The sequence below is a fragment of the Callospermophilus lateralis genome, chromosome 8, assembly GCF_048772815.1.
Source record: "Callospermophilus lateralis isolate mCalLat2 chromosome 8, mCalLat2.hap1, whole genome shotgun sequence".
Classification (NCBI taxonomy): Eukaryota; Metazoa; Chordata; class Mammalia; order Rodentia; family Sciuridae; genus Callospermophilus; species Callospermophilus lateralis.
In genome coordinates this window covers 108,093,649-108,105,087 of record NC_135312.1, presented here as the reverse complement: position 1 = coordinate 108,105,087, position 11,439 = coordinate 108,093,649, and the positions used below count along the sequence as shown (strand labels likewise).

Sequence of the window (11,439 nt, the reverse complement as noted above, 5' to 3'; positions counted from 1 at the left end):
AGTGACCTCAATAGTTTAGATGAATGTTTTGATGTTTTGATGTTTAATATTTTACAGTATTACCCACAATGTGAAATTCCCAGTCTTTTGTTTTATTCATAAACACCACAAATAACACTGTGAGCTTTGGGTGACATGCCCAGCCTTCTCTGAACAATCACATCTTTATACTCAATACTCCTCTGGTTTGCTGGTTGATTGACAAAGGGCTTGACGAGTCCTCAACTGTCACCTGACAGTTCGCTCCAGTCCCACACTGGAAAAAAGGCGGTCCCAACCTGCAGCCCAGTGAAAGCCTCCCTAGGCAGGTGCTGGAAGTCCCGATTCAGCCGGGGGTGGGAAGGGAACTGTGAGAGCAGGAAGTAGCTCCCCGAGAGTTGGTTGGGCCAGGGAGGGGTCGAGTTCAGGGCGCCCAGTAGTACTCGGTCCCTGCGCAGCCGGGACACCACGCGGTGAGTACAGAGACCGGGTGGCGTTGTCGGGGGCGGGAATGACTTTTCAAAAAACAGACGGGTGGCTAAAAGAAAACTCCAGGCTCAGAATAGATACGTGCAAGCACTGTTAACTTTAACCGAGAGAGCAGTAAAGGCTTGCGGGAGATTTGAGGAAATTAGCATGAAACTAAGAATGAAATCCTTGTGAAGTAGAACAAGCAGTATAGATCAGAACCCACCAAATACTGACTTAACAAAGAAGGAGGGGGGATGATTAGAAGTTTAAATTGGTAGGGAAAACGTAGGGGAAAAATATTTACTAATAAGTGAGATGAAGTAGTAAGATTTAAAAAAAAGAATACAGTTTAATAAAACATAAAGTAGACAGTTAAAAGTAAACATTACAAAATTATGTTGGTTTCACTAAAAATTTCAAACAAAAGGAAAAATTTTAAAAGTTTTTATCATGGAGAAATGATAAATGTTTGAAGAAAGATCTTTAGTGTGATTTAAGATTACACAATGAATACATGAATACAATGGGGTATCACCTTATACCCCATTAATATGTATAATTTTTATGTTTTGTGCCAGTTAGAAAATAAAATGATAAAAATCTTAAAAAGGAAAAAAGTAAACATAAAATTACAAAGAGAAATTCCATCCAGCACCAAAATAATATAGTTTGAGACTTAACAGATTTGGACTCAAAGCAATTGAGAGCAATATGCTATAAAAAAAAAAAGTGATGGTGCTTTTCTTTTCCACAAAACCTGATTTAGAAAGAGGTAGACTCTTTCTTAAAGACAGTATGTTATTACCAACACACATTGAAATTAGATCACATGCTGTATGTAATAAACTTTATTTTATATGGGTTATAACTGATTAATGGTCATACAGCAGTCAAATGCAGTTCATGCACCAATTCAGGGTGAAATCTGAGGTGTAAAAGGCTGTCTGACAATAAAATCATCTGCAGTCTTTGAAGTTTAGTCATCTGTTTTTATCAATGTACTTACAAAGATTTTGTTTTCCTTTGCTTCTTTTTAATTAAAATGGGGAAAAAAAAGATTCTTATCTAACATCTGATCCTAGTCCCATGATAGCTTTCCCAGATAATTCTCATCTCTCTGACCCTTCTTAGCTCTGATATCATATCTTGGCAGCTCTGCCTATTTGGCCCTTGAACTTTAGTGCAAGTGAACCATTTCGAGGGCTTAAACTTTCTTGGAGCCTGTCAGTAAAACTATTACATGAATCTTTAAATATTTATTATTTTAAAAAATAAAATAACAAGGAAAGTTGATTTCAGATTTTTTTTATTCAATATATATCAACAAGATGTTATCACTGCAACATTAAATGTGAAGAAAAAAGAAAAACTGGATTATCTTGAATTGTATTCCACAAGGTTTTTCCAAAGGGTCAATATATGAATACAAATACAAAATGGTACTGTGGAAAACTGATAAAAATGTGTGTGTGTGTGTGTGTGTGCGTGTGTGTGTGTGTGTTGTGTGTGTTTCATGAAGTTCATGCAGCTGAATAAGGTGAATTGTATTTAGTGGTCTTTTCCTAATGTTTTCTTATTTTTAAAAAATGGCTCTTGGTTTCTTGCAGTTTGGGTCCTCTTCTTCATAGGAGAACCACTGCTGTCCACTAGAACTTTTTTCAGTTATAGAAGAGTTCTGTAACTTGCACTGTGCAGTAGGGTAGCTAATGGTCACATTTGGTTATTAAGCACTTGAAATGTAGTTGATGTGGCTGAGGAACTGAATTTCTCACTCTTTTATTTGATTTAATTCATTTTAATGAAAATTTAGCTATTTGTATGTGCCTAATGGCTCCTGGATTGCACAACACAGACAGCTAAGTAGCTGACTCATACACTTCAACTGGTTGATATTATTGCACAACACACCACTGCTGAGCTTTCACTTTACAAGATTTTTGAAGCATGTCTTCTGTTTATTTTTTTTAAAGGTCATAATGATACAGAGGTTCATGAACGACATATATATATATATTTCGGTGCTGGGATGGAACTCATTGCCTCCCAAATGCTCAGCACAGAGTCTACCTCTATTATACACCCACTGAGATTCATGAACTATTTAGACTAAAACTCACAATGGGTGTATTACTCATGAAAAGAAAAGTACCTTTTCCCCTAGGGAATTCTGAGTTTGTTGCAGCAGTACAACCTAAAGTGCCCTGAAGCTGATGTTGAAAAGAAACAAAAGCTTTTGCTTAAGAAAGCACTTAGGCTTTCTAGAAGTCCTTGCAGGTGTTTTTGCATTTGATTGTCACAACAACCAACTGAAGTAAACCAAGTTCCAGCCCCCAAATCTTTCCCTTATACTAGTCTACCTATAGAGGAGAATCTTTTATGTAATGTAATAAAAATTGGATCCAGATCTTGGAAGAAGTTAAATTGCAAAAAAAATGTTGGATTTTTAAACTTGTAAGTTAGTGATAAAACATACTTGTTGTAAGAATAAATGAAAAAAATTAATGAATGAACATGTGGCATGTGAACATTATATAACTGCATAATGTTCTAAGCATCTTCAAGAAGTTATTTTAGAGTCCATACTTTTGATTGATGATATTGTGTATTAATTACAATTTGTTCAGAGATTCAACACTTCTTGATTCTTTCATTTTTATTTCTTTTATTTCAGAAACTCTTGAAAAGCATATAGAGCCAAAAGTGAACCAGCCCTCTCTTGCACTCCTGGAACCATGACCAATAATGGAACAGATCTAGCCATTGGCTACCTCTCCTCTTCTGTAGCGGTACTTTTGTTTGGCTCAAACTTTGTACCACTTAAAAAATATGATACTGGTGATGGTAATTATTTTCTCTTCATTATTAACCTAAAATTATTTTTAAATCTTTTGTGTCTTTTTAAAAAAATTATACCTAAAAAAGTAATGAAAAGCATTAACATAAATCATTTGACAGTATCCATACCTGTTTATCTGAGAGTTAGTATAGTATCACCCTTAAAGATTTTATGGTAAAACAGCAGAACTAGGTACTATCAGGAAAGCTTTTCAGACAGTATCTGCTATGTTTACATAAGAAGAAAGTCACAGTAAATTCTAATAACACTTGTTTTGAAAACACACATTTCCGACATGATTGATGTATTACAGAACAGTGTTGAGCCTAACAGGAGTTTTATGCTAGCTCATATGCAATTTTGTCTCTGAGAAAACACTAGGTGAACAAAGAAAACTGCATCAAGATGAATACAGATGTGTAGTAGTAGACAAAATGCATGCACATGTAGACAAACACACACACACTTTTCAAACCCCTAAGCTTCCTCAGTTCACCCCATGTGTTATGCATCATACATGCATCTTAAGGCAAAATCTTCTATTCACCAACTTCACAGTAATTTTATCTTCCAGTGCTACTTCTATAGCTAACTTCCAGTCTTTTTCAATTCCGAGTGCTATATTTATTGCAGCATTCATGTATTTAACCAGTTAAAACCAACTGTCATTCTCATTAGGTCTACTCTTTTTTGATACATCGCTGATGAAGTTTTCCAGTGTTCTTTCCCCAAAACCCGTTTTCCCTAAAAGCTTTGTGGTTTGTATTGCATGGTTTTTGCATAGTTTTGAAGGCTTTGCAGTGATATTTAGTAATGCACATGTCATCTTAAAACTGCCTGTGATGTTTATTTTAGAGAATGAAAAGTCAGAGTTATTTTTATTTAATACTCTCCATATGGAAGCCAGAAGGAATTGAAGATATTGGAATGAGGAACATCTATTAGGAAGAAACTTTCTGTTAGCATTTATCTCCCTAATTTCTTATGTCTTCATACTGCCTAGACCATAGGATTACAAATCTTTTTCCTCCATAGTCTTTCTTCTCTTTTTATTTGGACTTGAAACAGGAATGGAAACTACTTAAAAAAGAAAGAAAAAAAAGCGGGGGAGAAGAGTAGAGATCTGGATTTTAGGTTTCTTGCAATTAGCTTTGTGCTTCTGGGCAAGTCTACTTCTTTAAATTTAATTAGTTAATTTAGTGATTTAGTTAGTTATTTGGGCTTTGTAGATTGAACCCAGGGCCTCACACAAGACACATGCTCTACCATTGAGCTATACACACTCCCAGCACTGGGCAAATTTTCTCAGATCTTTCGTTTTTAGTTTCTCACTTATAAAGTGAAGAATTTATAAAATGAAGTTCCTTTTCATCTGGTGATATTACTTTGTTGTCTTAGAAGCCAATTTTTTTCCTCTCCTCCACTGGGAGAGTAAATAGAAATAAGCAAAAATCATCCTCAAAGTCAAAAGTGACAGGTTGAGTTATAACTGACTTTTTCTTTCAATGTCAACTATTTCTTTATCTTTTTAATTCCTAAATCCTTGATGGTGCAGCAGCTTTAGAGAGGTACAGATACATCTCATATCATCAGGTGATCTTCAGATCATCAGCAAATAGGAGCTAAAAACATTACAAAGGAGAGCCGTCCTGATCTAGAAGGCTTATTCTCAGATTTGTAATTTCTGGCTTATCACAGGCATTAGACTCTAGATGAGACCAGTTTGGGGCCATAAAAGACTTTATTTTTATCCCAGAGTTGGCACAAATCATTCCTAAAAAGTTTTAAGTCACTGTATGCTACTCTAAAGTCTTAATGCCACGTTTTGGGTGGATGGCTCTTGTAACATCTGAATGGAATTACAGACTTGGTCTGGCCAGCATTCTGTAACTGAGAATTCCTGATTTGTTTGATAGGTGAAAAAAAAAAAGAAGAATTAAGCCAGAATGCACTGAGTATAGGCTTAGCATCAAACAACCTGCGTTTAAATTTCAGATCTACAAACTAGCAGCTATTTGGACAAATTGTTTAATCTGGGATTTATTTTCTCTTTAAGTTAGTGTTAATTACAATGCAGAAAACTTGTAAAAATGAAGTGTGCAAAGTGCCTACTGCACAGACCTTTAGTAAACTGTGTCCATGCCTACTGTGTTGTCTCATCCATATTCCTAAGCAAAAATTCACTCAAATCATTTTGGAGCATTAACACCAAGTTCTTTTGTTTCCAGGAATGTTTCTTCAGTGGGTTCTTTGTGCTGCCATTTGGTTGGTTGCTTTGGTGGTCAACCTGATATTACGATGCCCTAAGTTTTGGCCTTTTGCAATGCTTGGGGGCTGCATCTGGGCAACAGGTACTGTATGTTGTAACCTTTTGTATAATCATTTAATAATGATCAAAACACGTCTCAAACTCACAAAGAGAAGAAAGAGCACAAACAGAAATTCTCTATAATACTTAGTCATAGATAATATAAATTAACTATGTAATTTCTTCCTTTTAAATATTCAATACATTTTTGTGAACATTTCCTGATTTGTTCCTTTCAATGATTTTTAAGTTCTTGATAGAAAATTATTATTTCAAATATTTCAATCTTTTTAAGCAAATCTTATCTATTATCTTATGTGCTCATAAGCAAGCATCCATCCAACCTACAGATTTTTACAACCTCAGTAGTGTTTATATTCACTCAGCAGATTCCACTGGGAGTCAGTGGGGAAGAGCCAAATTTGGGGATATGTTACAGATTGGGATAGTACAGATTGGGATCATAGCAACTGATAGGATATGGACCACAGAGAAAAGGGAGGAATTGATGATGTAGGGCTTTATTATAGTTGATTAGGAGGATGCTGTTATTGATACATGAGGAAACAGAAAGAAATATTTGGAAGGGAAAATAATGGAGTTAACTTGGAACCTCTGAATTTGAAAATCCTAACGTTTCATCAATAGAACATCTAGCTGCAAACTTCTTATCAGCATAACACTTCACACTCAAGCAGGTATAGGCCGGAGCTGTCATGCTGGGAGTATGTATCTCTGGTTGACAGCTGAAATCATGAAATTAGGTGCAGTACCCAATGAAGAATATAGATATAGCAAGAAGAGCATGTTCCAAGTGAAATCTGCAGGAGGCATTTAATCCAGAAGGCATGATGAGAAAGAACAGCTGGAAAGAACTAGAGAGATACAGGAGACTAACCAGGAATTGAAGGAATCTTGGATATCCAGAAAGGAAATCTTGTAAGAAGGAGGCTAGACTGCAAGGCTGAGGCCATGCTAATGAGGGGTTAAGAACTGGTAAAAAGCAATCATGGATTTGGCCCTGATTGACCCTTAAGAGCACAAGGTATTAAATTGAGAGATTTAGAAGAAAAGTCAATGAAGGTGAATGTGGAAACCTGGAAGACAAGTCCATGAAGGTAGAAGGGTAGATTCTGAGGCTATATTTGAGTCAAGGCTTCTCCAGTGGTTGGCCCCAGATTGATTCAAGGAGAACTATAGTTTTATCATTTACATCTTTTACAAAGAGCCCTGAAATAGAAACCCTTGTTAAGGATGAAGAACATCTGTACAGTTAGGCAAGAAGCCAATTCAATGTCTTCATGGGATTTTTCCCTAAGTCTAGTTCTTTGAGCAATCATAATTATAAATTTAATGCTAAAAAAGTAGTTATCTTATTTTAAAATGAAGAAATATCCTTTACTAAATTTATATAAACCCCATGCACTTCAGTTGAAGTTGAAATAAACACTAATTTTAAATATAAATAAACATTAATTTATAAATTTATTTTATATATTGAAAATAACAATTTTTTTTTCTGTGTATTGCATCTACAGGGAACATTGCTGTGGTCCCAATTATCAAAACCATTGGTTTAGGCCTCGGAATCCTAATCTGGGGATCATTTAATGCTATAACTGGCTGGGCAAGCTCAAGGTAATACAAGTCAATTTTTCAACTAAGATTTCCTGCACCCATACCTAATTTAAGACAAGTGCTAAGAGTTGGGCTTGCTGAGGAGAATAGCATATGATTCTTATTCTCACAGAAATAAAATGTCACATTTAATTATTTTTCTAAGTTCTTAGTAAATTATCTAGATACTTTATCAAGATGTAGCAAAAAAAATTAAAACAAAAATATTGAAAGAATTATATCTAGGAAAAAAGTGGGAGGAGAGAAGGAAAACTGAATGTTTATTTCCTCTTCCTGTTACCTGACAATTAACTAAAAATGTATTATGTGCATCATCCTCATTTTATTTTCATAATTATGCAAGTTAAGTGCTATAAGAGAGCTGATCCTCAAAGAGGTTGAGTCATGCAGGTCACAGACTAGTAAGCCAGGATTCAAACCCAGCCTTCCAATTCTAAACCCACATATTCTTCCCTTACAGCAGCATCTGCAATCTGTGAATTGGTCTCCTGCTCTTCCATACCCATCCATTTAAATATTAACTGTGGCTAGTTTTCTTTGTTTTTTGTTTGTTTGTTTGTTTGGCTTTTGGTTTTTGGTTTTTTTGGTACCAGGGATTGAACCCAGGGGCGCTTAACCCAGCCTCATTTTTGTTGTTGTTGTTTTGTTTTTTGTTTGTTTGTTTGTTTTTGAGACAGGGTCTCACTAAGTTGCTTAGGGGTTTGCTGAGTTGCTGAGGTTGGCTTTGAACTTGTGATCCTGCTGCCTCAGGCTCCATAGCTGCTAGGATTACAGGCATGGGCCACAGCTTCTGTCTCTATGGCTGCTTGCAAATCAAGAGAACCTCAAACCTAGGAAATCTGAAACTCTAACTCTGGCCCTTTAAGAAAAAGTTTGCAAACCCTAGTTCTAGAATAGTGCTGTCCAACAGAGTAGCCACAACCTACAGTCTATTTTTATTGAATCCACAGGCAATGAGTTAAACATTGAGAAAAGCAACCATTAAATTTCTCAATTGTACTAGCCACATTTCAAGTGCTCAGTAGTCATGGATGGCCGGTGGCTTCCCTATCATATAGCGTGCATGGACCAGTCTAACTGCCCTTGGTCTACATTAATGTGCACACTCAAGACAAATTTTGGGAAATGAGCAGAATGAAGAATATTGCTCTCACCTTACAATGTGGGCTCCCATTGCAGTCAAAAGCATTATTACCACCTCAAACCAGGAAAGCAAACTAATTTACTAACCTCCACTGGGTACATTCTTTCTTGTTCTTTCCCATTACCACCTGAACTTTTTACAAATAACTACTTTCTGCTTCTTCTTGCCTCTTTATCCCTTGCCTCTATATGGTTCTCAGTAATTCTTGGTGATGATCACCATAGTGTCAAGGCATGAGGGGAAAAAGAAAAAGAAAAATTTAAAGTGATTACAAAGAATAGAAGTTTTTTAACCAAGTTATTTAAAAATATATTTCTAACATTATACAAGGGCATGGGTGTAGCTCAGTGGTAGAGCACTTGCCTAGCATGCTCAAAACCCTTGGTTCAATATTCAGTATGCAAAAAAAAAAACTAAATACTATACAAAATTGCAGCCAATTAATTAGTATTCAGTTATTCACTTGAACTATTTTTTTCTCCTTCTTAAGTTTTAATAGAAAAGGGACACTTACAAGTAGTACTTTTACATATGGTAACCCATTTAATGTTTATAACAACCCTATAAGTATGATTGTTTCCCCACTTTTAACATGGAAAATTGTCCAAAGTTAGAGTTAGTAAGAATAAGGGCTAGAGTTTGAACCCAGGATCTGGCCCCACATCTATGCCCTTAAACAATATGGTACAACATGTCAACAAAAATCTAATTTGATATGACTCTCTGAATTTCCAGGTTTGGCTGGTTTGGAATGGATGCAGAAGAAGTACCAAAACCTCTGCTAAATTATATTGGAGCTGGGCTCTCAATAGTAAGGTACATAGCCATTTCTAATGTTTTAGCTATTCTTCCAAATGTTTGAACTGCTTTTTAAGGATCCTGATATGTTTACTTTTTTTGAGCCTACATTTTATAAAATCTTCAGGATTTTTTCCTTCATATTCTTTATTTATAATGATAAACCAGTTTTAGAGTACAAAAATACTAGATCTGGATTCAGGAACACCATCAGTAGCTATCAGTAGTGGAGACACTGAGAAAGTCATTTAAGTTATTTGAAGCTCAGTTCTGTTATCTATAATTTGTAGAAAATCAGAATACATAACTCATAAATTACAATCAAGGTATATTAAAGGGGGCTGGGGATGTGGCTCAAGCGGTAGCGCGCTCGCCTGGCATGCATGCGGCCCGGGTTCGATCCTCAGCACCACATACCAACGAAGATGTTGTGTTTGCCGAGAACTAAAAATAAATAAATAAATATTTTTTTAAAAAAAAGGTATATTGAAGTATACTGCTAACTCAAACATGCTATATAAATAAATGCTGGCTTTCTGCTGCCCTGAAATAGTCATTGATTCTCTCTTCTGTTTATTATATAGTCCTAATACATTCAAGGGAAATATGTCCCAAAGTCCAAATGGATGCCTAAAACTGCAGATAGTACCAAACCCTATAATTTAATGCCTTCTCCATCTTAACTATGCATTTATCACACACTGTGACAATTCTTTTGCAATTTGAGGTGCGACAGAAAAACTATCATAAATTTCTCTTCTTCACAGTCTCTTACCATGGATCTTAGCAACTTCAGCTCACAATGATTTTTATTTCCTTTCAAAGTTGAGAGCTTTTGCCTTTATACTTAAAGGAAGCAACTTACAGTTTCTCTTTGGCATATCTGCTTTGCCCACACCAGTACTTTGTTTTTTGGGGCCATTACTAAGCAAAAAAAGGGGATACTTGAATAAAGCACTGCAATATCTTGATATTCAGTTTGATAACCAAGACAACTACTAAGTGACCAATTGGTGAGTAGCATATACAGCATGGATACATTGACAAAGGGATGGTTTATGCCCCAAGCTTGACATGATGATATGACATGAGATTTTATCATGCTACTCAGAATTATGCACAATTTAAAGGTTATGAGTTGTTTGTTTCTGGAAGTTTCCATTTAATATTTTCAGACCAGGGTTGACCACAAGTAAATGAAACTTTGGAAAACAAAACCTCTGATAAAGGGCCCTACAGTACTCACTCTGTTGCCAGTGTCTATTTCTGACTTCTCACTCATTCTTCTTAACCTAACTAGATAATCACTGTCTCTTCTGTGAAAACCCATGCTCTTTGGGATACCTATTTTGGGATGTATCTGTGTCTAGTCATACACACTATATGAGTGAGGATAAAAATGAATTTGAATCTCTACATGGTGATGTTTGTTCAATAAAATTCTAACAGGAATTAGGTCACCTTAAATTCAGTCCCCATCCTCTCCAGACTCCATTTATATTCCCTGTCAGTCTTCACAAAATGAATAGCACAGCCTAGAAAGATTTTAGTACATTTTTAGTCTTCAGGGAAAGAACAGTATATTTCCCTTCCACCAGCAATGATGGCTTTTCCCCAGCCACATTCAGGAACAATCTCTTTGTCATTGAAATGTTGCCTTAGAGAGTAGTCCTAGGGCAACTAGAGGAGAAATAATGTAGATTATTCTAAAGTAGTATATTCTGAACACTTTTTGGTTAGAGGCTATTTTATGTATTTTGTACGACTTAAAATATTCTACATTTGAATAGCTCTCTCAAAAGCAATTTTTTTGCACCCTAAAATTGTAATGTAGCATGCCTTAGTTTTAACTGAATGGTAATCTAAGCCTAGTTTACCCAAGTCTATTAAGGATTGTTCTCTCAATGTTTCTTTTTCCTGTAGAAAGAGTGCATTTTCTAAGATCACAAATTAATTATTTATGTTTTACCACTCTTCCTGTGTGACCTTGGCCAAATCATTTCATTTCTCCAAGTCTTGGTTTCTTCATCATCAATAATAATAATAATAATAATAATAATAATAATAATAAAACCAATCTTATGAGACATTTTGAGGATTAAATGAAATAAAATATGCTAAATGTTTTGAAAATATTAGGTACCATAGTTAATGCTCATTTATGTTAGGCAGTTTTCATTTTGATCACTATTTTTTAATAATTGTGTTAGCTTTCTGTTACTTAAACAAATAATACTTGAGATTATCAGCTTGGAAAGAGAAAGT

The 11,439-nt window shown here is 35.3% G+C and overlaps 1 protein-coding gene across 2 annotated transcripts in view; it reads left to right on the top strand.

Moving 5' to 3' along the window:
- Window positions 1-326: 326 nt before the first annotated feature.
- Tmem144 (transmembrane protein 144) overlaps window positions 327-11,439 on the top strand; it is a 34,219-nt gene continuing 23,106 nt past the window's right edge. For both annotated transcript variants that reach the window (XM_076864165.2, XM_076864164.2), the window contains exons 1-5: window positions 327-452; window positions 3,122-3,291; window positions 5,515-5,637; window positions 7,133-7,232; window positions 9,112-9,192. In XM_076864165.2, the coding sequence (XP_076720280.1) occupies window positions 3,183-3,291; window positions 5,515-5,637; window positions 7,133-7,232; window positions 9,112-9,192 (413 nt within the window). In that variant the 5' untranslated portion in view covers window positions 327-452; window positions 3,122-3,182. The remainder of the gene's footprint in view (window positions 453-3,121; window positions 3,292-5,514; window positions 5,638-7,132; window positions 7,233-9,111; window positions 9,193-11,439) is intronic.